Below are 27,408 nucleotides of genomic sequence, written 5' to 3'. Positions count from 1 at the left end.
ACAATACATTCATTAATTTTGTATTTATGTTTCAATGAAAAATTAACAAATGCCTTTCTGTATGTTTAAGAGTTGTACAACATCATCAAATTTAAAGTGCCTATAGCCCTATTAGTTAGGCAAGAATATTCGTAGTCATAGAAAAGAAAAACTATGGTTGATGGTCCCCTCAATTAGTGCTTCGTTGAGTGCAAGAATTGCAGGCCACAACACAGTAAAAGCACATAAACAGATTCATACTAGTATATACTACTTTATAATAATAAATAATATATGACCATTTTTCTTATTTTGCGCGACACAATGATATTCACACACTTTATATTTTACGATTTATTCAACATATCATATTATCTTTATCACATTTATCACACTATTTTTTCTCTCTCTCAAAGTGTATACGTTATAATAGAAGTGTCCACCAATCTTTTTCCTTAATTTTAATCAGGTTCCGTGCTACAGCCACTTACAGTTATATAATACGGCTTCTATTAATATTCTTATGTTTGTATTATGTCACACATAGAAAAATTCATTTAGCTTTTCAGCTTTGGCCATGGCCATGGCCATGTGACTTTTGATTCAGTATAAAAATGTAATAATTGCACTATGTTTCTACTTTCACAGACATTCAATTCTTATATTAGAATTTAAATTGAGAACGTGGGGGTGAAAAACATATGTACAAATATTCAAAATCTCATTTACCATACAGACAGCACTATGATTAAATAAATATATAAAATGAAATGAAATGCATAGTGACCGCTGCACCAGTCAACAAACGAGTTCTTGGATTAATTCAGATATGATACAGTTTGGTGGCCTAAGAGACTTCATTGTTCATTCATTGATACATTTTAGACCAAGGCAAACTACATTTGTTTATTTACTGCGGTCTCCTGGTGGCTTAGTAAAAATACTGCACCTAGTTGTTTATTACATAGCAATTATGCAAGACTGGACCATTCTATTGTGTTTTTACTTTTTAGATTGAGGCTAGACTACTCTATTTGGCAAAGTTGAAAGAAGATGACTACTGGGTCTTCATTCTTCCCTCGTTAGTTTCTTACACAGACTTATTTGTAAACTTTGAATTATTGATTTGGTTTGACAGCTTCAAATATGGCTAGAGTCTAGAGAATGTGCATAGAAAAAGCAATAGATAAACTTTGTTTCATCCATTATTTGAAGAATTTGTCATCGGTCACACATAGAGCAATAGATAGATGACTACGAACATTATGGAGAATTTGTCATCGGTCACACATAAAGAAGACTAATACCAGTCATACATCTAAAAGTTTTGCCCCCACAAAATACCAGGGAGATATCTATTTTTCAACGACCAATTGATTTGTGCTGTGTCAAATTGATGACCAGTTCAGAAATTTCTAATAACTTAAATGTCAAAAATGAGAAAACGTAACATTGACATGTCACATTTGTCATGCCTTACAACATTGGTGGATCGTGGATGATGACGGAAAATGTGTCTGAAAAATTAAACAAGTAAAGTTTTTTCATGGCTCCGGTTGCATTTTCTCACATTCTTCTCGAATTTTCTGGAAAAGAACAGTAGACAAGTATCTTTCACCAAAGCTTGGAAATACAACCTGCAAGAAATAAAAAAAAGATAATTATTAATTCTAAAAATTTGAAATTTTATTGAAACTTTTAAGAGTAAAAAAGATAGAGCTGACAATGCGGTGGAGTTTGATTAATTTCTTTGAAGGGGCCAAATTATTTTATCCTATATATATTAAATAATATATTTTTGAACAGTTATATATGTGATAGCATATTGGTAAATTATATTTTTTACAACTCAGTAACGCAAGTTACCACTGCACTACTGGTTCAGTTCAAGATCAACATTTATACAGAATGTAAAATATATAACTATAACACTATCCTTTAATATCTCTATTTATAATAAATAATAAATATTTGAAGGGGCCATGCCACCCTCCCGCCCCTTAAAAGATCCTTCCCTAGCTGACATTATTACGAAAAGAACAGAATATGATCAGTTTGGCGGAAGAAGACATATAACCCATCCAAGGTGGACTAAATTAAATTCCTTACATAAAAATAATTCTATTTTTTAAGAGGAAAAATGTATACCGCGATAAGCTTCCCCGCATTTTCAGGTCTCTTTGCAACCTTCAATGCAGCTGCTGTAGCGGCCCCTGAAGAAATTCCCACCTGTTTTCCAATGGTAAGAATATAAGAGTGAAAGTATAAAGCCAACATGTGTGAAATCTTCATTTGGATCAGAATTATGGTGTCATGAGATTTGAAGCTAGCTAATAGGAACCAATAGAAAATAACAGAGACTGAGAGACCATGGGATAGGGACTTGGTTATTTTGAGATGTCTAAGTCCCACGTCGAGTAGTATGGAATGCTCGACAGTATTTAAATGGTTCCGTTCTTCCCCCTTGATAGGGCCTTTAAGCAGGGGAAGATTCCCCAAGTGCTTGAATGCTTATCAACAGCTAATTAAGATAATGAAGGTCTTATGCTCTTCATAATGCTTTTAATATATGGTATTGTTCATGATTGTTTCAAGCTTCTTTTGGCATGTCGTGTAACTGCACAAGTGCACACAATCGAATGAAAAGATTAACATAAAGCACTAACCAGCAAGCCTTCCTGAAGTGCTATTTGCTTTGTAGTTTCAATAGCTTCGTCACTCGATATCTGCCAAATACAAGAGACGGGAGTTAATTATAGTACTACTATTATTATTAGAGTATACAATTAGCTATCCTTGTATCAGCTAAACTAACTTCATTCTGACTGTGCGGTTAGGTTAGATATAGTGTACTTGAGTTAGTTGGATAACCGAATCGGTTTTTGTTCCATGTATAAATAATCAACCTGTATCAGATGTGTCAAATAAACACTCAAATAAAAATTGCCTACTTTTTCTCTTACATCTCTCTTTTCTCTCTGTTCAACTCTTTCAAGTAGAGACCAAGAAAATATTGGCACTTTTAATTATCCTGGTTAGGTGCTCCATATGCCACATTCACAAAAATTAATCCATTGATTGATAGCTTAAAATATGGAGTACCAGTCTTGAGTTAGGAAAAGATTAGCAAACACCATAATTTAAAAAACGCCAGTATATGAAGAAATGTCCATTATTGACCAAGATAGTGAGTCCATGCTGTTAGACAGAGCAATAATGCATAGAGGTAAAAAGCAACAACTGAAATTTAATATCTAGACGGACTTTGCACAGTCCAATCTTGTCAGCAAAGATATTCTCTAATCAATGTGTAAAAAAAAACTATTCATATGTAGTAGTGTGCTGTGCCACTGCCACATTCATTAAAATTAGTCTCTTATACTGAAACAAAAATAATGTGAAAACCAGCAAAAGTTTCTATGAAATAGATGACAAATCAGATCATTAAAATCCAGGAATAGATGACAATTAGTATTGTTGAAGAATCAAAGGAAATCAGATTTGATTCTCTTTTATTTTATATTATTTTTATTTTATGATTATGTCATTATTACTATTTGTAATTTTCCCCCTATTTAAACAGCATAAGACTGTAGTAATAAAATATGAAAATATTTTGTCTATTACTTGCTTCAAACACATATAGACTAACTAGCACAGTATGCATGCGAGACAAACAGAAGAAAATGTCTTCATCGATCATAACAATACATTGGATTATTATCACATACAAAAAGAAAATGACAACAGCAAAATACAAGAACAGACCGCTATAACTTCATCAAGCACTTCTTCATCCAAATTTCTGGGCACAAAACCAGCCCCAATACCCTGAATTTTGTGAGGTCCTGTGATTTAGCAGGAAAAAGGAAATAGATAAAAAGCTCTTTAAAAATTAACACATTGAACTTTGAATTGTAGAAATTTATTCTATTTCTTACCTGGCTTTCCACCTGAAAGTATGTTGCTTTCGAGAGGCTCTACACCAATAACCTGATACATAAACCAGAAAATGTTTAATGGAAACCAACAAGGTAGAAAGCTTCCCTTGAAATTAAATTACACTTCAAGGGATAAGACATGACCAGTACATGGAGTACCAAGATCCATTTACAACAAGTATTTTGCAGATAATACCTTACATTAATTGATATTAAAAGAAATCCATGCCATTGAGAATGATTTACCTGTACTTTTGAATTTTGTTGTTTTAGGAATCGACCAACTCCAGAAATGGTACCACCAGTTCCTATTCCTGCAACTAAAATATCTACTTTGCCTCTTGTATCTTCCCATATCTCTGGTCCGGTTGTCTCAAAATGTATCTGCACAGATGAACCAAATTTCATATATTATACCATACTGTAGCTCACCATACTAGAAGTAGAATTCCATCAGTGGCATGTCCATCATCTTGAACTTAACTAAATGCAAAGGGGATAAACAAATATTGGCTTACAATGAACATTTATCGAGCCCTTTTTTCTTTTATATATCAAGTTATCAACAAACAGAGTAGTGCATAAGGAACACAAATTCCAAATAAAAAAAGTTAAACTAGGTCACTTGGCTACTGAAGTGGAGCTTCCCAGTTATTGCTAGAACTAACATTGATGATATGATGTGTCTGCATATATCGAATAAAGTTTTATTTCTTGATAGGTTGTCCTGTGTGATGAGATACTAAACTTCAAAACTAGCTATACACTTAACACAACCTTGTCCAGCTATAAGATACACAATATACAAATAATAAGGAAGGCATTTGGAGCAAGCTCTTTGGTATGTTTGGGGAAACTAGGTTGCTCACATGGTCAGAGCTATAAACATTTTGTTGTTGTTGTTGCAACAAGTTTGGGGGCTTCGGTCAGAAAATGGAGGACAAAGTGGAGTGGCAATAAGCTGTATACACTTTTATTTGGTGCCTTTAGCCGGAATGGTGTGCATGAATCTTTAAGGAAAAATCTCTTCCCCTAGCTTTGCTTTGACTTGCATTGATTTGTTTCTATATTTATATTAACCTGGACTTCTTGACTTCTGTTTGAAGCACAGATTTCAACTAAAAATAGCAAGAGTAACTATAATGCCAATTACTGCAGCACCCTGTGTGAGTTTTTCAAGAACATGGGATTTGTGTGCTTAAGATGAATTAGATGTTGTCATTTACCTTAGGATTTGAAGGATTATCAAATTGTTGAAGCATGTATGCATCAGGTGTACTTTTTACAATTTCTTCAGCTTTTTGAACTGCTCCATTCATACCCTTCGCAGCATCAGTCAAAACAAGCTCAGCTCCAAATGCTTTCAAAAGAACTCGTCTTTCTAAACTCATTGAAGCAGGCATCGTCAAAATGAGCTTGTATCCTCTAGAAGCTGCTATAAAGGCAAGACCGATTCCTGTGTTCCCACTTGTAGGTTCCACCAAAACACTCTGAAGTATATACCAGAATTAAGTTAGTTAAGAATTACAAAAAAAGGGGATTGAAGCAACATTATATTTATTTTGCCACAATTAATCTGCAAGAAAAGAAATTATAATACAATCTAACTAGCTCCCATTAAATCTACAGTGTTCTTTTCCAACGGAACTATATAATGCTCACACATAGATGCAGCATAAAAGAAAAGAAAATAATTCGCTTCATTACATCCCAAAGTAAATAGCATGGCATACCAAAATGCCTAGATTAAATTGTAGTTTTCTAGAACTATCAAAACCAGTAAATATGCCGGTACATAACATGCCATAAACAATTTATTGCCAGTAGTTACGCACCCCACTTAAACTCAGATTAGGCCAAATAAACTCCCACAACACTAAAGTTGCTTATATATGCAGTTGCACTAGTCCCACCTTGTGGGAAAAACCTTGGTTATTGTTTTGTATACATGCAGTTGGACTATTAAAACGTAACATAATCTGGTGCAGCAAGCAGAATCTTTTGACAAGAGACATGTGCAAAATCTCTTAATATACCTTTTTTTTGTTTGAATATGCAAAAGTAATTACAATGCACGTGATTAGTCTTGTTTAGAGTAAATCAGGAAGCTATATTATGAAGGCACAGCACAAGACAATAGTACAGATGAAATACACCATATACAGCGACTATTTGCAGCTACTATTTCTACCGAAGAACATTAAAATGAATGATTTTATGGAACTATCGGGAAATAGGAGAAAGAATTCTCCGCCAATAGTTTTCCCTTACAAATTTGAATTCTTTTTCTATTGTTCCCACCATTTTATTTAATTGAGTCTCCTATACTAACTAATAAATCTAATCAACCCTAACTACGTACACATACTATAGCATCCCTGGCATAAATGAACATGCATCCATTCTATTGTATTTTACCTTCCCAGGTGTTATGGCCCCTTTCTGCTCGGCATCAAGTACCATGCTATAACCTATCCTGCAAGACAAGAAACCAAAGCAATAAAAGATAAATTAGAGATAGATTGAGGGTGCGCTTGTTACAACATTTTTCGTAAAATAATCACTTTTAAAAAAAATGGTGTGGTTTTCACTACAACAGACAAACATAAAACAACTTCTGCTTTTTTTAATAATTTCTAAATTATTGAATAACAAAATCACTTCTCAATATGTAACAACCGAGCCCTGAACTTCTTTAGCTTTGTTGATGGCGGAATACGGCAGAAGGCCAAAAATGCCATGCAATGGCGGCGCCTGCCTCCATGGCCGCCATTTAACAACACTGAACCTCTTATATGCAAATCTACACAGACAGACATATACTATTACCACCATTATCATCATTTAATTTTTGAGTTTTTTATGTATACCTTACAATTAGCTGAAATTAGTATCTCCTATTATTAGTAGAAAAATATCACCTTATTGCAGAACCACCAAATAAAAAAGAAAAACAAAAACGATTGATGTTGTTACCGGTCTTTGACACTACAACAGGGCTCCATAATCTCAAGCTTTGCAGCAATATTAGCTACAGAGCCCTTCGCAATACTATTCAGATAAACCATTGGCGTTTTTCCTATGAGCTGTGCCACGTCACCCGCAAAAAAAAAAGGAGATTCATCAATAAACTGTATGCTTAATTCTAACGCAAAGCAAATGAAATGAGAAGTGTGAAAAGGACCTGCGTAACATCGTCGGCAATGTTAAGACCGTCAATCTTGGTTTGAGATTCGACGGAGACGGCTTTGCATAGAACGGGGGAAGTTGTCAGCGAAGAGAACCTTGTGGAGAGTTGAATCGAACAGTGGTTGATACCAAATCGGGATGATGTGGTAGGGGTGCGGGTCAAGTAGTGAAGAGTGGAGGGAGTACGCGAAGCGCAAGTCAACGAGTTGATTATGGAAGTGGAAGCCATTGTTGTTTGTTGAAGAAATTCACACCACATAAACTTATTAGAAAATTGGAACGGAAAGATGATGATGATGATGATGTTAAGATTAAGAATTAAGAGTTGAGACGAAATTTGATTTGTCGTATCCAATCAACAGTGACAGCTAAGCATAGAATTTCCCTTTTTTATTTCGTCCTACAATTGTGGATGGACTGTGCGAAAATGAGTCACCACAGTAAGTATCTCCACGAGAGGGCGAAGGGGCAATCTGAACAACAACAATACCTAAATGAATATCACTCTACTCCTTATTTCTAAGAAAAGAGGATTAACTTATATCATTCATCCACAATTACTCTATCTATTATCATAACAGAAATCAGGACTAGCATAAAATAATAGAACCTCTTAACTAATTTATAAATATGTTTTGTTTGCTTACGGTAAAAACTAATTCTTATAATTTTTTTTAGGTTTGGAGTTCCAATCCAACCTTCCACTTAATAATTATAATATTTATCAGATAATTATGATATAAGTATGTAATTTTAATGAAATAATGAAAATAAAATTATGTATGTATCCATTTGTAACTTTTTTTAATAATTAATATTAAATTCTTCATTTCGTAATGTCCCACGATCAATTCTTAAAAAATATCCTAAAATAATCGATTTCTTAACTTTTAATATAATATTAATTGTTTTTTATTTGCATTTTCTAATATATGAATCTTCTGCAATAATGTAATTTAACTTTTGCTTTTTCCTGCGACGACTCATCTCAGATATATTGTAGCTATCACTTGATTTTCACCTTATTGTTTGAGTTATAATAATAGACTAACAAACTTATTATTTTTGTTATATATCTTTAATCCAATAAAATTGTACATCCGATAATTAAATATATATTATTAAGAGTAGTTAAATATAAAAATATATTTAATTATTATAGAAAGAGAAAAAAATGTGGCCACTCCGTCAATGTGAGATCCTTCGCCCTGAAATCATACATCCAATTTTTTAACATGTAGGTCTACTAGAGTAAAAAAAAAATATGTCGGTCTACTAGAGTAAAAAAAATATGTAGGTCTACTATTAATCTTTTAAAATAAGCAATAAACATCTAAAGTTTAATAGTCTAAAACATAAGCAAATTTTTACCCAATTTTATTTTTTATTGATATAATTTTTAAAGTTGTCTTTAATAAATTTAAATTATTTTTAAAAAATAAATATAAATTCACTTGTACTTTTTAAATCTAAATTTTCTTCTATATTCTTTGGCTATAACATATGAGTTATGTTTTCGAGACTCTAATAATATTATTTTTTAATTTTTATCCAATAAATTTTTACAAATGATATTTTTAAATTTTTATTTTATACTTAAATTAATTAATTTAATTATCTTAATTTAATTAATTAATTTAATTTATATTAAAACCGAAGGAGTTATCAATTGAATTTGTTTGTATAAAGATGAATAATCATGAAAATCACATAAATTTATTTTTCATCGTAGCAATAAAGAATAAACCACTAAATTGATCTCCGACCGAGATCTCCGACCGAACATAATATTATTATTTTAGTTCTCTTAATTGGAAGATGGATTCTCTCCTACGTGCACATGATTAATAAATAAGGATTAAGGTGAGATTAATTTAAAAAAAAAATCAACATAATATGATTAGATACATATCTTTCCTCTTTTCATTGTCTTATTCGTCTTCCCCTAAACCTAATTTTCTTCTCCAAAAGAATGTTTCCTCAAAAATCTTGTTTTCTCTTAAATTCATGTTAAATTGGTTTTCATCAAATATCATCACAACAAAGTCAATCTTCATCCTCTCAATTATGAGATTATTTTTTTTTCTTGTGACATGTGTTGGTCAGGCATCAATAAACTGACGGTTGTGTTGGTCAGGCATCAATAAACTGACGGTTGTGTTGGTCAGGCACCAATAAACTGAAGAAGACCGCTCTTGCTCAGTAAACAACGGTAATATGGACGAGCGATTTTATATTAAAGGAAAAAAGTCACATTTGACAAATTTGATAATAGGGTTTATTTTTCTAGCTTCAATTAGAGACTTAGATTTGAAATCGATATTATTTTTTCCAAATTCATATTGAGATTTAGTTTTAAATTTTTTTTTTTTTGGAATGAATATGGCTAATGTGGATGTTTTGTACGAGTTGATTGAAGCACTTGTAATGATAAGCATTTCAATTTCAAACACATGCAATAGATTAAAGAAGAAAGAATGAGAGCAGCAAAAAAGAAAGATTGCATTAGAATATAGAAGATATGGAGATGGAGTGTTCAAGGAAAAATTTAATACAAAACTTGGTTCTATAGGGATTGAAATAAAGATATTCATAACACTTGGTGTATTTACCATGTAAATGTTTGAGTTTGGAAGTTTTTAATATGGATAGTTTTTAAAGTGTATTGTTTTTGAGTAAACTACTGGGATTATTACAGGAGAATTAAAGTGCGATGAAATAAAATTTTGCATATAGGTGTTTTTAAAAACTGCATTCAAATGATTTTTTCATGACTTTTATGTTATTAATTTCATGACTTTTATATGTTTACTATTTTTCATGACTTTGATGTGTTACTATTTTCATGACTCCAATGTTACTTTTATATTCCTGACTATAATTTTTATTTTGAATTAAGGACTTATGATTAAATTATTATGAGTTTCGTATATCGCCTAAAGTTATTTATAATTGTTATGAATGAATAATGCATTTTTATATATGGCATAACAAGTGCACTTCATATAAAACATTTCAAGTTTTGTACACTCACGGTGGGACATTTAAGTTATTCCAGACATAGAATAACAAGTAAAGGAGAACAATCAGAACGGTGATTGGGGTTTGGTCAGACCACCTTTACCAATCAGGACTGAATTATGTTAGTGACCCACATTAAGATATTTGGCGACTTTTCCTTATTCGAAAGGAAAAGATTTGACGTCATGCATATGTTTTTCACAATATATATATATATAAACACGTATAATAATAATAATAATAATAATAATAATAATAATAATAATAATAATAATAATAATAATAATAATATCATGAGATGTATAATTATTTTTTCACGTTTTATACACTTCTATAAAAGAAACTCCTTGAGATTGTTTTTCCTTTTTATTTTTAGAGCTCACTGAGATATTTTATCTCACCCCAATTATTATTATTATTTTTATTTAGCAGTTGGAGGAACATGAGACATGAAATTAACATCAGAAGATTAGTTCCAAACTCGTGGAATTAGAATTTAATATTTTGTTTTATTTAGGAAAGAATTCCGATACAGACACAATTTGTGTTATGTGGGCCCGCTTAGCTCAGAGGTTAAAGCATCGCATTTGTAATGCGATGGTCATCGGTTCGATTCCGATAGCCGGCTTTTTTTATTTTAAATATTATTTTATATCTATTTATATAGATATATATAAAATAAAATTAGGATATTGATAGAATATCTCCGATTCTTCTTTGATAATCAATCAATCGTAGTTGTTTTCAAGATGTAATATTTTATGAATCTAATAAACAAGTTGTAAACTTTATTTGTGAATGTAGTTTTCAGTTATGATGGTGATTCTAATTTATTATTTATTGTTAATTACCTCTGTTTTATTAAGGTGTATGAGTCAAATTATCATATTCTAAACAAATGATAATGAATTTTACATTTTGTTTTGTATAGTTACAAATATAATCACAATGGTTCCTAAAAAATAATACTTAATATCATATCAGTCCCCGAAAGTAATAATTTAAAGTTAGAGTGGTAATTACATGTTATATCATATTGTCAAATTGGTTCATGTATGCAGAGTCATAAAAAAATCACAATGTTTTCGATCCAAAGTCACTGAATTCAATTACTAATTCATATAGAACCACAACAAATAAGTCAGAAATGCACAACTATAATAACTACAATTCATGTACTACTTCATTTAAAGGATTCAAACAAACCAATAGCTAATTCATGTACTAATTGCACCAAAAGGATTCGAATAACATAATTCAAAAGAAAATAACTACTAAACCAAAATTCAAGCTATCGTCATAGAACAAAACTCAAACAAAAATTCACATAATTATCATAAAATATATTTCAAGCTAATTAATATGTTATTGCAGCTACCAAAATATTACAATTTCATTTTTCATTATATCACAAAACAAAAAAATATTTCATCATCTTTAATGTCTCGTAGTATGACCTATTGGTTCATAATCAATAGTTGACACAAACACAATTATTGAAATTGAATTGAACCTAAAGTCATCATCAACCCACACAAAATATCCACAATAGTCATATTCGTCCTAAAACAAAAAATAACATTGATTTCAAATATAACTTAAACTGAATTTGGAAAAATAAACCCTAATATCAATTTTGTCAAATTTAATTTTTTCCTTTAATATAAAATCCCTAACTCATAGTACATTACCTTTATGATTGAGCACATGTAGAATGACCTTTCTCTCTCTTCATTGGTGTCTGGCAACAACGACAAATAAATTTAACCTGTGAATAATTTTTGAAGTGAGATGAAAAGTTTGACTTCGATGTGGTAATTGACTTTCCATCGTTACAATATTTGATGAAGATGAATTGGTTAAACATGAATTTGCGGAAAAAAGTAGGTTTTAGGAAAGATCCAGAAGAAAATGGAAAAAGGAGAAAAGATATATATCTCAACATATTATATGACTTTTTGTTTTTAAATTTAATATCACTTTAGTTTATGTTTATTCATCACATATATTAAAAGATAGATCACTTACTTAACACAAATAACATTAATTTTTGTTTGAATTAATGTCTTAGAATATTAAATATCTTAACTCTAATAACCTTTTTTTTTTCTTCCTTCCTATTTCTATCAAATAAATTTTACGAATACGACATTTTAGAATTTACATCCACTATTAATTTTAAGAAAACAAAACACTAATAAAAATACATTATTATCCTTATTAGTTTTAACATTAGACCATTAAGAAAGATTTGGTAATTCGATCATTAATGTCAAACTTACATAATTATATTTACTTAAATAACTGACTTCTATTTTTTTTTTAAATCCAAAAATAACACTTCATTAAAAAATAAACAGATAAAAAAAACATAACAACCTTAACACCATTCATTGATCTCTAAAGTAAATGCATTAACATATGCGTTAACGGAACATCAATATAATTATTAAAAAAAAAAAAGAAAAATTTGTAATTTAAATAAAATTATATAAATAATAAATATAAAAAATGATGAAATAAATATTTGTTAATCTTTAATTTTTATTTTTTCAATTTCAAATATTATTAAAAAATACGAGACATATATTTATATAAAATAAAAATAAACACGAGATAAATATTGTTAATAATAAATATAAAAAATTATATGAATATTTATCATTAATATATAATGCAACATTTGATAAATATTTATGATCAATAAATATTTAAAAAAACACGATACAAATCTTTATCATTAAATATTAAAAAGTATTAAAGTATTAAATATTAGAAGTTTCAAAACAAATATCAACCAAAAATAAATATTAAAAAAACACAAAACAATTATTTATATATTAATAAACATAAAAAGTATTAAATAAATATTTATTATTAATAAATAAAATAATTGTTTTACTTAAAATTTAGAAAAAGACATTAAAATATCGACATGTAATCGTGCAATAACACGAGTTTTCATAGTTTTATGAATTAATTGTTTTATTTGATATTAATAATGGAGGAGCGAATTACCAATTAAACTTGTTGTTGTATAGCTGGATAATGATGAAAGTCACAAATTTATTTTTTCTTCCTGGAAATAAATGAGTCTGGTCGAAACAAAGATAGTCGTCATTTCCCTTGTCCAAAAGCCAACATTTGTAACGGACTTGATTCTTCTCGGTAGTTGAACGAGCACAGGACCTCTCGGATCCGCGAGCGATTGAAATCAAAATCAAAATCCGTTTTATGAGTGGTTTCATCATTGATAACGATGGAATCACAAGGTAAGAAAGAAGCTCATTTCTCCATCTATCTAATTTCTCATTTCAATTTCGAACTAAATCGAATTAGCGATTCTCATTCATCATTTTTTTTCAGGTGGTTTAAGGGACACATCAGTGGTAGTGGTAACTCTAGATTCCGATGAAGTATACATCATCGCGAGTATCTGCTCTCGAACGGACACTCAAGTTCTTTACGTAGATCCAACTACCGGTATCCTTCGTTACGAAGCAAAACGAGGTTTCGATCTATTCAATTCACAAAAAGAAGCTTACGAATTCGTGACGAACGGATCGCGATGCGGTTGCAAGAGTAGGGTTCTTGGTAGAGCTATACTAGGTTACGCTGCTTTGGGAAACTTCGCTTTTCTCCTCATCGCTACGAGGTTAATCGCTAGTATTCCGAATTTGCCCGGTGGAGGTTGCGTGTACACGGTGGGTGAGAGTCAGTGGATCAAAATTTTGCTTCAAAACGCGCAGCCTCAGGGGAAAGGTGAGGTGAAGAACATTCTTGAATTGACGGAGCTTGATATTGATGGGAAGCATTATTTCTGTGAGACGAGAGATATTACTCGTCCTTATCCTAGTCGAATGCCGGTTAACCAGCCTGACCCGGAGTTTGTTTGGAATGCGTGGTTTTCTACACCTTTTGTTAATGTTGGATTGCCAACTCACTGTGTCACTCTCTTGCAGGTTTTGTGATTTCTTCTATTTGCGTTTCAGTCTCTACGTGCATAATATAAGAGCAAATAGTTAATTCTGTTTCTGAAATTATATAACTGCATCCATTTTGTCATCCATGTTATCAATTTTTCAAAATTATCTATAGAATTGTAAAACGTCAATCAAGTTTGTCCCTTTGACTGAATCTGTTATAAATCAAATGCATCATCTATCTCTGACATTATTCACTTAGTTTCAAATGCATCTTTGACATTACCAACTTAATGTTGTTATTAGTTAGTCCCTGCGAATATCAATGTAGGGATGAATTTTCAGGGTTCATTCTGAAATAATATTGTTAATGTAGGGAACTATGTTGATACAATCTTATAATTTCAAGAACGAAATTGAGTTTTGTTACTCTATGATATAATGCATAATTTGGTTTCTTAGTACGTTACTTGAAAATTATATCATGTTACCTTACTTGCGGTGTTCCTGAAGTTCTTGTCACATTGCTGATGAGTTCATTTTACTGGAGCTGTCTGCTTGATAAATTGCTAACGAGTTCATCCAAACCTTTTGGGTTTGGGGCAACAAGTAACATCCTTAGAGGAGGAAATGATATATTAACTCATTTATATTCTCTGTTGCTATTGCCAAATCTTTATATGACGATAATGGTAGCTCTGAAGATGGACAAAAAAAATTCACGTGCCTTCTAGAAGGTTTAGGATACGCTGGTTGCTAGTTTTGTGTTGGTTACTAGTTTTGTTTCTTTGCTGTTATCCTTCTGTCTGACATTTTTTATGTACAAATGAAAGCTCCCACTAGCTACTTGAGATATTTTATAGTAATACTGTACCAAAGATCATCGTACATAGAAATTAAGACGTAACATTTACATGTTCATTCTGTTGTCTCACTTGGTCTTGATGTGTAGGGGTTTGCAGAATGTCGAAGTTTTGGAAGTTCAGGTCAGCTAGAAGGTGTTGTTGCTCTTACAGCTCGTAGGAGTAGGTTACACCCGGGTACTCGGTACTTGGCGAGGGGGCTAAATTCATGTTTCAGTACAGGTACACAAACCTATTATCAACTTCTGAGCTATAACTTTCCATCTTATGATTAATTGACCTATAAAATTAGTAAATTTAGTCAGGATAGCACTAAGGAGATAATTTATCTTATCTATCTTGTTTGATTATGAATTTCCAACTTAAGCTTTGAACTTTAACAAGTTTTCAGATGTTCATTATGGTTTCAGTTGCGTTGCTCCTTTTTATTTGTTTGGATTTATTCAGTAGAACTCTATTTTGCTTCCTACTGACATGCATTAACAACTTATTTCTTCAGTTAGTCAAATTGGTAAAGGCCTGTCAATAACTTAGTTCACTCTAATTCCTTTCTTACTATTTGCTTAATGCAGCACTCTAATCACCTCACCCTAGTTCATGCTTCATTGAGTTCTCTCTAATTCATTGTAACTATATTCTGTTTTTCCTTGATACTTGTAATTAAATGTGTTCCATTTGACAGGAAATGAAGTGGAATGTGAGCAGCTCGTCTGGGTTCCTAAACGAGCTGGTCAGAGTGTACCTTTCAACACATATGTGTGGCGAAGAGGTACAATTCCTATCTGGTGGGGTGCAGAACTGAAAATCACCGCTGCAGAAGCTGAAATTTATGTTTCAGACTGTGATCCTTATAAAGGAAGTGTGCAGTATTATGAAAGACTGAGTAAGAGATACGATTCCCGGAATCTAAATATACGCGCTAGTCAGAATTCAAATCGAAAAGCTTTGGTTCCTATTGTATGCATCAACTTGCTTCGAAATGGAGAAGGAAAGTCAGAGTGTATTTTGGTTCAGCATTTTGAAGAGTCTTTAAACTTTATTAGATCAACTGGGAAGCTCCCCTATACTAGGGTCCATTTGATAAATTATGACTGGCATGCCAGTACAAAGTTAAAAGGTGAACAACAAACAATCGAAGGGTTATGGAAACTTCTAAAAGCACCTACTGTATCCATAGGCATATCTGAAGGAGATTACTTGCCTTCGCGACAGCGAATAAATGATTGCAGAGGTGAAGTCATCTGCAATGATGATTTTGAAGGTGCATTCTGCTTAAGAGGACATCAAAATGGGACCGTTCGTTTTAACTGTGCCGATTCTCTGGACAGGACCAATGCTGCTAGTTTTTTTGGTTGCCTCCAAGTCTTCATGGAGCAGTGCAGACGGCTGGGAATATCACTTGATAGTGATGCAGCATTTGGTTATCATTCAATGAATAATAACTATGGTGGATATACTGCTCCACTGCCACCCGGATGGGAGAAGCGATCTGATGCAGTGACCGGAAAAACATATTTTATTGACCATAATACCAGAACCACCACATGGATGCATCCATGTCCTGATAAACCATGGAAGAGATTTGATATGACATTTGAGGAGTTTAAGAGATCAACAATTTTGTCTCCTGTCTCTCAACTAGCTGACCTTTTTCTACTTGCTGGGGATATTCATGCAACTCTTTACACTGGGTCTAAAGCAATGCACAGCCAAATACTTAACATATTCAACGACGATGCAGGAAAGTTTAAACAGTTTTCTGCTGCACAGAATATGAAAATCACTCTGCAAAGAAGATATAAGAATGCAATTGTGGACAGCTCTCGTCAAAAGCAGTTAGAAATGTTTCTTGGAATGAGGCTTTTCAAGCATCTTCCGTCAATTTCTCTTCAACCTCTACATGTATGTGAGTTGTCAACTGTCAAAGTAAACTGAATGCTGGCTTTCTGTTTCTTTTTCATACATCGAGTGCCTAGCAATTGCAGTTTCATAATTTTCATGTTAGTTACTCAATCGCGTCCTCTCTTTTGAAATCCATAATTTTTGTCACATCTCTCTCTCTCTCTCTCTCTCTCATTTTTGTTTCTTTTTATGTATGCTTCTTCGGATTTCACTGTCAATTGTTGACTTGTAATGCCAATTACTGCACTAGAATTTTTAATGTTGAAACAATTAAAAAAGTGCGGCTTTCAATTGGAACAGTTGCCCCAATAACTAAGCTATCCGATCATCGTAGGTACCATCTCGGCCATCCGGTTTCTTTCTCAAGCCAGTTGCTAACTTATTTCCTATTTCTGGTGGTGAAGCTAGTCTTCTGAGTTTCAAGGGAAAAAACATGGTCTGGGTATGTTGCAAATTTCCTTCTATTTGAAGGAAGCTCCTTAACTACTTATTTATAACTGTTCACTCATGTTTGAATTATTCTTAAGTTTTTAGTTCTATGTATCTCATCTTACAAAATTGTATACCTTTCCTTTCACAGATTTGTCCACAGCCGGCTGATGTGGTTGAAATCTTTATCTATCTTGGTGAGCCTTGCCATGTTTGCCAGCTTCTTCTCACAATATCCCATGGGGTGGATGACTCAACTTATCCAGCAACAGTAGATGTACGGACAGGACGCCATTTAGATGGGCTTAAACTGGTTTTGGAGGTTTGTAATTGGCCTTCTCTGCTGTCCAACTCCTCGCAATATTCATAGAGGCTGTTCATAATACTATTGAAAGAGCTGGTCTAAACCATGCTAACTGAATAGGAAGAGGGTCTGTGCTCATTTATGCCGTGTGCCGTGTTAGCTGTGAACAAGTACAAATTTCTAAAGGAACAGTTAAAAAATTCATTTTTTATCATCAATTATTATTTTGAATGTTAACAATTACTTTGAACTTTAAACTTTATATGATTTACTTAAGTGTGATATCTGCTTACATGTGAAATCAAAATTTAAAATTTTAATAAGCCATGATCTGTATGGCCATAGTGTCAGACAAGCTTATTACTGCTTTCTATTATGGAGCTTATTTTCTGAACCTGTCCGACATATGTTGGCAGGGTGCTTCCATACCACAGTGTGCAAGTGGGACCAACCTATTAATACCCTTACCTGGGGCTATCAGTGCAGAAGATATGGCTATAACTGGAGCAAGCTCTCGTCTCCATGCCCAAGATACACCAACCTTGTCATTACTGTATGATTTTGAGGAGCTTGAAGGAGAGTGGGATTTCCTTTCTCGTGTTGTGGCATTAACCTTATATCCGACGGTATCTGGAAGAAAACCGTTAACGCTGGGCGAGGTAAATATTTTGGAACATATCATAGTTGATGATGAGTCTTGGCTTGACTAACCATAGTGTTCTTTGGCATCTTTGATTTTCCTTGTGGACCACATGCGTTCACTGTTTTTTCATTTCTTTTTTGCAAATAGAAAAGGCAGCATAGTGTACAAATGGTGCATAATTAGCTGAATATACACATTGATAATCAGTGTGTGAATTTCATTTCTTTGGATATCCTTTTACTTACAATAATGTTGAGAGCCTGACCTCAGCTAGAGATAAGGTGTAGGTGGTGCTTATAAGGCTTTGATTGTCAATTACCTTAAAAGTCAGTTTTGTGAGGTTGATTAAAATTCATTATTAAAGTAGAAACAAATCCTTTTATGATAATTAAGATACTATAACATAATATGAAGATATTATAATTATACATGATATCGATATATTATAAGTTATTTTCATATATCCTTACTAAAATGTTTTCTTCTCTTACCCATGATGACATTAGTAAATATGGCATGTACCACCTCAAAGTGAGATCCATTTGGAGGTTTCTTGATTATAATATATGTTTGATAAAAATGAAATTTTATTTCTTTTTGTAATGATTTATGCCAGCATTTTTTTTCCGTCTTTGTATAGAACCATTTTCTATTTGATGAACAAAAATTATTTCTAAAATGTTTGGATTGGGAAATTAATATTTAAAATGTCAATCTGGAAGTGTTCTTCAAACCAAATGCAGGCTATTTTCAATGACCCTCGTCACTGCTTCCTATTAGGCTAATGGTGGAATGCTTTACTTGCTGCATACTTGCTCTCTTCATCAATGTGCTGATTATTTCAATTGTTTTGTTTCTCTAATTCTATTTTCTAGATAGGGATGTAATTTTTGTTTTAGTGCAAATCTTTTATTTCTGCTACATGATGTTGTGTTTTGGCTATAGATTGAAATCCTTGGAGTTTCTCTTCCTTGGAGGGACACATTTACCAATAAAGGCCCTGGTGCAAAATTAATCGAGCATGTCAAGAAGTTTCAAGAGGAGCCTAATCCCTTTTTATCCGATTCAGATATGAATCCATTTATCTCTTCATCCACTGAAAATGTGTCACCACCACCTGATGATCAAAGAAGCACTTCCGCGGACTTTTTGATTGACCTCCTGTCTGGGAATGACCCACTTCCACACCCACTGGCGCAGGCAGTTACTGAAAATTTTGCCCACGAGGAGACTGACACACTTGATTTCTTGGACCAGAATGTCGAGTATAGTGCCCAAAGTGATTGTAAAATTTCATCAGAATATACAAGACATTCGGATACTAGCACCGAACAATATTTAAAATGCTTGAAATCTCTTGCAGGGCCAAGTCTGGTATGTTATAATTTTGTTGATTTAGCTCCGAACCATTATAAATTGTTTTGTCCATCCAATATGTCCATCTCCTAGATTTTTTATGAATTTTATTCATTCTGCGAAGAGGTTCTTTCTCTCTTGATGAATGTTCATACAATGTTTAATTATTATTGTTGTTGATGGTTGTTCCAAAGATAGCTCATGATAAATATTATTTGGATATATTTGTTGCCACTTCTAGATTATTTTTTTGGCATTTGTTTTTCCGTATTCTAAAAAAAGGGAAAGAAATTTCATTCACGATTCGCGTTTTTCATCAGATTCCCAACAGGTTTCATGTAGGAAATGTTGTTAATGCCAACTTTTCCACCTGTCTTTGCATCTAAGCGTAGCCACATTTCTTTGCAATAATTTTTTGGTGGACGTTGGGTGCTTCCATGTAGTTGGGAGCACTTATTTGCTAATTTATATGATTTGAAGAAACAAGGAAGAATTGTATTGTGATATTTTGATAGGAATTTTAATTGCTTTATTTTGGTTCTCTGTTCATGTCTCATGAGATCTTGAAGGGAACCTCTTTATAAGTTTTGCAGAGAGATTGGAGTACTTCATTGCACTGACAAGCTTGCTTGATTTTACTATTTTCTTTTTAGTGTTTTCATAGCTAAGGAGGAAATCTTGGTCCTGTTTTTTTTTTTTTTTTACCTTCTCTCTCTCTCTCTCTAATATATTCATTCTTTAATAGAGAGAAAAATCTAATCGGTGCAACACATGTTTTCCTTGTTTGAGACAGGGTTGTATTTTATGCTCTCAAATACTTATTTCAATTTTCAAAGGAGTTTTAATTTTTTATTTTTAGACATACGCCTAATGCATTTTCTTATTCCTTCTTTCCCATGTTGTCTTCTCTTCATTTGTTTTCAAGGATACTTTTCGCTTGGGATGTATTTTTCTCCAATTCTCCGTAAAATTTATTTGTAAATAATCGGAAAATTCCAAATTAAGTCAAGCCATGCCAAGCCAAGATGTTGGATATGGAGGAACTGGTTAACAACTACTGGTTACTCAGTTATTTAACTTGATTCATTACTTATCATTTACCTGTTCCCTTGGATTGGCTTGTGTGACTACTCAGGAATTACAATCCCCAGGCCAAAATTTGTTTAACCTGAATATTAAAGTTATTTGTAGGCTCTTAAAATAGATTTTGTAATTCTGATTTTAGAATCTTAGTTTAAATCTAATTCATGATATCTTTTTCCTATTTTTTTAGCAAAGAAAGCTCGACTTTATTGAAGCCATGAAACTTGAAATAGAACGCCTGAAGTTGAATCTTTCTGCTGCTGAAAGGGATAAAGTCCTACTATCTGTTGGGATGGATCCTGCAACAATAAATCCCAATGCACTTCTTGACAATGCTTACATGGGAAAATTATCTAAAGTTGCAAGCAATCTTGCCCTGCTTGGAGAAGCCTCTCTTGAGGATAAACTTATTGCTGCAATTGGTCTTGGGACTGTTGATGATAATCCAATAGATTTCTGGAATATTATCAGAATTGGGGAAACCTGTTCAGGTGGCAAGTGTGAGGTGCGCGCTGAAATTAAAAAATCAGTTAATTTTTCTAACACAGTGTCATCTGCTGGGGGTTCAGAACCAGTGTTCCTGTGTTCTCAATGTGAAAGGAAGGTTTGTAGAGTTTGCTGTGCCGGGAGAGGGGCATTTCTACTTTTAGGATATAACTCGAGAGATGTCATGAATTACAATGGTGCATCAAGCCAAAGTGGCCCAGTTGACTTGCCCATAAACCGTTTATTAGCTAGGGATGGTATAATTTGTAAAAAATGCTGCCAGGATATTGTGCTTCACACACTGATTTTGGACTATGTGAGGGTTCTGATTTGCTTAAGAAGAAAAGACCGTGTGGAAAAGGCTGCATACAACGCTTTGAAACAAATCATTGGATCATCATGGGATTGTCTTCTGGAAAAGAATCAGGTCCCTGATAGACAGCCAGCTGGTAAAGCAGTACAGTTGTTACTGAATGGATATGAATCCCTGGCCGAATTTCCTTTTGCCAGCTTTTTACACCCGGTATATATATTATTTAACTCAATATGTATTTTGATTTGGCTCTGCACCATTATGTTGTTTTTATCACGTGGATTATCAAGCCACATACTGCTGCTTCTACCAAATGTGTTTAATCCTGGAATCCATGATACATGACTCATATAAATAATGCACGGATGAGTTGAAATATTGACCATCTGAATTATTTTGATTGGGTGGTGATAGAATTCTGATATTTTATTAGAAAGAAATAGGGGTAAACCCTAATGACAAATGTAGAACACTGTAGAGCGTTGAGGGTCTGCCAACCTCCCTGCTCTAAAGCTTTTATTTTCTCTAAAATCACTAGATGATCTTCCTGTCTTCCCCTCCTATTATTTATCTCTTCCTAACTACCCAGCTCTAATCAAGTAACTTACAGTGAGTCTCAGAACAGATGTTTCATTCACAAATCTATTGTTGCCCCAGAAAAGGAAACACTGGATGAAACTAACTCAAGTTGTTGGGTTTAGGTTTCAATTCCATGATTTGCAAGAATTATTTTTGAACCATGGAATTGAAGTAATTGTTGATGTGCATAAATATTACAGGGTCTTGTTTTGCTATAGACCAGTATATGTAAATTAAATTTTTTCAAGAGATATGCCCAGACAACAGAGTCAAAACACAAAATAATATACAAGTCACGTCGTCTAGAAAAGATTTAAGCAAATACCCACAAACCAATATATAATTAATTATATTGGAAGTTTTCTCTTTCTGACATGGACATTGGTCCATCTCAAGAGATATGCCCAGACAACAGAGTCAAAACACAAAATAATATACAAGTCACGTCGTCTAGAAAAGATTTAAGCAAATACCCACAAACCAATATATAATTAATTATATTGGAAGTTTTCTCTTTCTGACATGGACATTGGTCCATCTCAATATCACACTATAGCGGAGCAGCCCCTGGCTGCTACAAGACATGCAGTAGCAGTTTAGTGTGGCGGCCAACATAGATACTGCTGTATCCGCTATAGTGCCACACCTCGTAATGAGATTGAAAATTCCAAAAAAAAAAAAGCACTTGAGATTGACACGTTAGAGCTTTTGGATTGGGGTATTTTAGGAATGTTGCAGTTAAAAATCATCATAACAACGTTTGGGCTTCTCCTCTCTCACTTTTGCATATTTCACCCTCTCATTGGTCAATGACAGCTAGTTGTTGAGTTTTTATGTATGTAGTAAAAATTATACAAACTGTATAACAATTTTGAATAGCGGCCATCTCACTAGGTGTTATCTCACTCACTATAGCATTTTTGGGTCGGTCACTCTACTCCAGTATCCAGGATTGATAACACTGATTCATTCAACTTTGACTTCTGATTAACCCCTATTCTTGGCTAATTGTGTTTTGAAGCCTTAATGAGTTATCATATTTCCATTACAATATGACACACATAAGTATTTGCCACATTGGGCATATTCTGTTCCTTCAAATGCCAGGAGGTCTAGTCCCATTTTTTGCACCCTATATATATATATATATATATATATATGTTACTACAAATAACCATTAACCACGTAATTGCAGGTTGAAACAGCAGCAAATTCTGCCCCATTTTTGTCATTGCTCGCTCCATTTAATTCTGGTTCGCGGCTATCATATTGGAAAGCTCCATCTAGTGTGACCTCTGTTGAATTTGGAATTGTCCTTGGTAACATTTCTGATGTTAATGGGGTTACATTGATAGTCAGCCCATGTGGCTACTCCTTGGCTGATGCTCCTACTGTGAGTGCCCATTTGTCATTTGCCTCATGTTCTATTTTTCTTATTGTTCATGAAATTTTGAGATAAACTCTAGGATTATGTTGAAACAGGTGCAAATTTGGGCAAGCAATAAAATAGACAAGGAAGAAAGATCGTTAATGGGAAAATGGGATCTGCAATCTATGATTAAGGCTTCCTCAGAATTATGGGGGCCTGAAAAGCCAGAAACAGAACAAAAAGTGCCTAGACATGTGAAGTTTCCCTTCAAGAGTTCTGTTCGATGCCGCATAATTTGGATTAGTTTACGCCTCCAGCGAGCTGGTTCAAGTTCTATAAATATTGGAAGTGACTTCAATCTATTATCTCTAGATGAGAACCCTTTTGCACAGGAAACTCGACGGGCCTCTTTTGGAGGATCTGCTGAATGCGAATCCTGTCTTCATGCCAAGAGGATTTTGGTGGTTGGGAGCCCCATCAGAAAGGAAGTTGATCTTAATCTTAATTCGTATCAAAGCTCTGACAAGTTGAATCTGACAGGGTTTTTGGAAAGAGCTCCACAGCTAAATAGATTCAAGGTAAGCTCCATGGTATTTTGCTTAATTGTTGTGGTAACCATTTTGTTTTTAAAGTTATCTCCATCTCAAAAACATTTATCAACTCATGATTTTTTAGGTTCCAATTGAGGCTGAAAGATTGATGGACAATGATCTTGTCCTGGAGCAGTATTTATCTCTCGCATCTCCTTTGCTTGCTGGGTTTCGTCTAGATGTCTTTAGTGCAATCAAGCCTCGGGTTACCCATTCACCTTTGTCAGATGTACACAGCACACATTTTTCTTCAATTTTTGATGACAGATACATCAATCCAGCTGTATTATATATACAAGTTTCTGTTCTCCAGGTACTTACTGGAACATTATCATACTGCTTCTGCCACATTTTTCTGACATCCATGGAGGTTCTCCTTCCATCTGTTGCTATGTTTTGGAAGAGTTCTTTTCACACATAATTTCTTTTTTAGCCATAATTGGTTAGCACTTTTTCATTTTGTTTTCAAATACTTGTAAAGAAAACAATGAAAGTAGATCTTTGTTTCCACGGTGGCGGTTTTGCGATAATCCGTGAAAACAGAACATTTTCTGAAATCAAATAGAGCCTGAGTAGCCAGCCTTTGCTAATCAGGTTTCTCTCGTTAATGTTGTTGGATACTTGGATAAGTTCATAGATTGAGTTAGTTAACTGAGGTAGGATCTAAATGAATATAATGCAGGTGAATTAGGTTTGTTGGTTAGTCATTGGGTTGGCTTGTGACCATTCTTGGCTCTTGCTCTTCTTTTCCATGTGTCCCGTGTAGGAAGAGGAACATAAATAAAGTTCCCTTACATTCTGAACCATTGTATATCAATAATCTGATGGTTGGACTGATTGCAGGAAAACCATACCATGGTAATTATTGGTGAGTACCGATTACCTGAGGCCAGGGCTGGAACGCCAGTGTACTTTGATTTTCCCAGGCAGATACAAACTCGCAGAATTTCATTCAAACTACTTGGAGATGTTGCTGCATTTACCGATGACCTATCAGAACAAGATGATTCTGGTACTAGAATCTCTCCATTGGCGGTGGGGCTATCTATGTCCAATAGAATTAAGCTGTACTACTATGCTGATCCATACGATCTTGGTAAATGGGCTAGCCTAACAGCAGTTTAATTACGTGTCTGTATTCAGCTTATTGGCATCGATTGATTGTGTAAAGCTTTTTCAAATTTTTGTTGTATTATGGTATGTAAATTTCATTCTTTGATGTAATAATATTGTAGCATTATGCTGTTAGGAACATTAGCAATGTTATTTCTAGCCACTTGTGGTTTAGCTGGGAAAGGTGAGAGTTTGGTTTTTGACGCTGGAGATTCAACTTTAGAAGTTTGTATATACCACGGTGGTGACTTTCATTTATTTATTTCACTCATCTATCTTCGATTTATTTGTTTTTCTTTTTTAGAGATGGTTGATTTTTATGAGCTCTTGTACATCTGGCATTGTAAAAACAAACACTGCGTTTCAATAACCAAAGTTGTGAGCCAAGGGTAAGGAGGGTCCACAGTGAACAAAGTGATGGATCCTTATCTGGAACAAGCCAATGAACTTCCACTGCCAAATCGCACATTTCATATCCAATCAATATCCACCTCATGTTCTATTCCGCGCTACGAACTGAGTGTTTTTTACTTTTTATTTTATTTTGGTGACGAGTCACATGATAACCACCAAAACTCGATTTCATTTATTTATTTTATAATCAATAAACACATTGCACATTGTTTTTCTTGTTGATTCTCTGTTTTCTCTAAAGATCAAGGCTGAAACTAATCAAATCATGGCACATTTGCTGACACCGCCTCCTGCCACAGCAGCAACAGCTCTTTCTGCAAGACCCAAGAAGATTTCCTCCCTATATTCTTGGAAAAATGGGTATTTTGCCACTCCAAGAGTATGCTGCGTTGGCAACCAACATCAACATCAACATAACGATCTAGCTCCTTCTACAAGTGATGACCACACTCTGCGTCGGAGGTATTTATTTCCTATCTAAACAGCTGCAAGCGTTAGTTACAATAGTTTATAAGCTCTAAAAAATATACTACTATATTGTCATTATCATTAATTGGTGTTGCAATTAATGTTGAACGCAGGGCATTGATGGGATTGAGTGGTGCAGTAGTTTTTGGGTTGAGTTGGAGTGATGAGCAAAGTGCAAGTGGTGCTGGAAGGCCTCCACCTCGTCCACCAAAGGAGAAACAAGATCCGAATGTGAGTGGTGTTGTGGCCAAAGTAATGGCTAGCAAGAAGAGAAAAGAAGCCATGAAAGAAGAAATTGCCAGGCTAAGGGAGAAAGGGAAAGCCATTAACATTAATAAAGACCCATCTCCTGCACCTGCACCTGCACCTGTTCCAACTCCTGCATCTGAATAATTTCCAATTCTTAACCCATCCAATGTCATCTGCAAATTCAATAGTTGTTTTTACACATGCAAATTCAATTATATCAATGTTGTATTCCTATATTGTTCCGCCGAATATGACTGTTTCGCTTACATTTTCTTTTTAGAATGCTGGGGCATTTATGGTTAACGGTAAATTTCGATTTATTTATTTATTTAAAATTAATGTTTTGTTTGTGAGTTAGCATAGAAACATAAAAGAGAACTGTGGAGGGAAGAAGGAGAATGGAAAGATAAAGGAATTTATCATGTTTTTTGGTAGAATTTTTTATAGTAGACTTAAATGTATTTTGGTTCTTCAATTTTGTCCAAAATTATTTTTTGTCTCCCTATTTTTAAAATTGGATTTTCGATTTTCGTGTTTCACAACTTATGGTATTGCATGCTCATTAATAACGTGATAGTGATGCAACACAATTAAATTAGATGAAATTGAATATATATCATTAGTCAATATGCATTTCATTATTTGGATTGAATAAAGACAAATTCGGTAAATGGTGATCTACAAATATAGTGGAAAAAATTGGAGTTTGCTTGAAAAGTTTTTGACTTGTTATTACTTGAACAAGTATTGGTAGATTTGTAAATTGAACTCTTACTTTCATCTTCCAATTGATCTCCAATTTATAAACGATAAAAGACTTTGAATATTCAGTTTGGACTGAATATAGTTGTTAGACACATTTATCAAGTGTGAGATATATTTTAAAACAATTAAACATGTGTTTTATTGTTGTCAAGAATGTCCTTGGCAAATGAAGAATGTTCTTATTTTTGGGTTTGATGGAAAACATGAATGGGTTGTGAAATGTCAGTTGATACTGTTCCAAATCAGAATTATGTAGAACTTTCTGCAGAATAATGTAAGTACAATTTACTTGCATCCTTCCTCACAATTCATCAATTTGGAGGTTGTTTTCATCCTTTGGGTATTCAGCTCGAGTTTTGGGTTTCACAATTGATTTGAGCAGTCTTGATACTCTTTAAATTGTGGTTAGGACTGTGAAAAATGATATGT

The 27,408-nt window shown here is 33.4% G+C and overlaps 3 protein-coding genes and 1 non-coding gene across 4 annotated transcripts; 3 read left to right on the top strand and 1 right to left on the bottom strand.

Annotated features, from left to right (window-relative positions):
* Positions 1-1,162: 1,162 nt before the first annotated feature.
* Positions 1,163-7,624, bottom strand: LOC101507315 (cysteine synthase). Its single transcript, XM_004505091.4, has 10 exons — positions 7,105-7,624; positions 6,897-7,006; positions 6,339-6,396; positions 5,147-5,410; positions 4,167-4,304; positions 3,921-3,972; positions 3,748-3,827; positions 2,646-2,705; positions 2,128-2,208; positions 1,163-1,616 (listed from the first exon to the last, which is right to left on the bottom strand). The coding sequence occupies exons 1-10, from the start codon at positions 7,366-7,368 to the stop codon at positions 1,524-1,526; spliced, it is 1,200 nt and encodes a 399-aa protein (XP_004505148.1). The 5' UTR covers positions 7,369-7,624; the 3' UTR covers positions 1,163-1,523.
* Positions 7,625-10,685: 3,061 nt separating this feature from the next.
* Positions 10,686-10,758, top strand: TRNAT-UGU (transfer RNA threonine (anticodon UGU)). The gene has a single exon. It is a non-coding gene; the product is annotated as a tRNA-Thr (tRNA).
* Positions 10,759-13,158: 2,400 nt separating this feature from the next.
* LOC101506987 (probable phosphoinositide phosphatase SAC9) lies at positions 13,159-25,369 on the top strand. Its single transcript, XM_004505090.4, has 13 exons — positions 13,159-13,402; positions 13,497-14,092; positions 15,006-15,138; positions 15,599-16,818; positions 17,153-17,260; positions 17,399-17,569; positions 17,968-18,210; positions 19,140-19,568; positions 20,824-21,642; positions 23,207-23,404; positions 23,494-23,958; positions 24,056-24,283; positions 24,814-25,369. Exons 1-13 carry the CDS (start codon positions 13,390-13,392, stop codon positions 25,093-25,095), a joined length of 4,905 nt encoding a protein of 1,634 aa, XP_004505147.1. The 5' UTR covers positions 13,159-13,389; the 3' UTR covers positions 25,096-25,369.
* A 148-nt stretch (positions 25,370-25,517) lies between these two features.
* On the top strand, positions 25,518-26,534 carry LOC101506653 (uncharacterized). Its single transcript, XM_004505089.4, has 2 exons — positions 25,518-25,959; positions 26,079-26,534. Exons 1-2 carry the CDS (start codon positions 25,763-25,765, stop codon positions 26,356-26,358), a joined length of 477 nt encoding a protein of 158 aa, XP_004505146.1. The 5' UTR covers positions 25,518-25,762; the 3' UTR covers positions 26,359-26,534.
* The last annotated feature ends 874 nt before the right edge of the window (positions 26,535-27,408 follow it).

The sequence above is a fragment of the Cicer arietinum genome, chromosome 6 (genome assembly GCF_000331145.2).
Source record: "Cicer arietinum cultivar CDC Frontier isolate Library 1 chromosome 6, Cicar.CDCFrontier_v2.0, whole genome shotgun sequence".
NCBI lineage: Eukaryota > Viridiplantae > Streptophyta > Magnoliopsida > Fabales > Fabaceae > Cicer > Cicer arietinum.
Note: the sequence above shows the minus strand (reverse complement) of the source record. Positions and strands in the feature narration are given on the sequence as shown.

Excerpts from the sequence above, each read along its gene's own strand:
- LOC101507315 (XM_004505091.4), bottom strand. The coding sequence starts at position 7,368 with ATGTGGTGTGAATTTCTTCAACAAACAACAATGGCTTCCACTTCCATA. Across the intron at positions 3,973-4,166 it reads AACAAAATTCAAAAGTACAG|GTTATTGGTGTAGAGCCTCT; the intron begins GTAAATCATTCT and ends TTTATGTATCAG. Across the intron at positions 1,617-2,127 it reads ATGCGGGGAAGCTTATCGCG|GTTGTATTTCCAAGCTTTGG; the intron begins GTATACATTTTT and ends TATTTCTTGCAG.
- LOC101506987 (XM_004505090.4), top strand. Across the intron at positions 15,139-15,598 it reads AAATTCATGTTTCAGTACAG|GAAATGAAGTGGAATGTGAG; the intron begins GTACACAAACCT and ends TCCATTTGACAG. Across the intron at positions 18,211-19,139 it reads AACCGTTAACGCTGGGCGAG|ATTGAAATCCTTGGAGTTTC; the intron begins GTAAATATTTTG and ends TTTTGGCTATAG.
- LOC101506653 (XM_004505089.4), top strand. The coding sequence starts at position 25,763 with ATGGCACATTTGCTGACACCGCCTCCTGCCACAGCAGCAACAGCTCTT. Across the intron at positions 25,960-26,078 it reads GACCACACTCTGCGTCGGAG|GGCATTGATGGGATTGAGTG; the intron begins GTATTTATTTCC and ends TGTTGAACGCAG.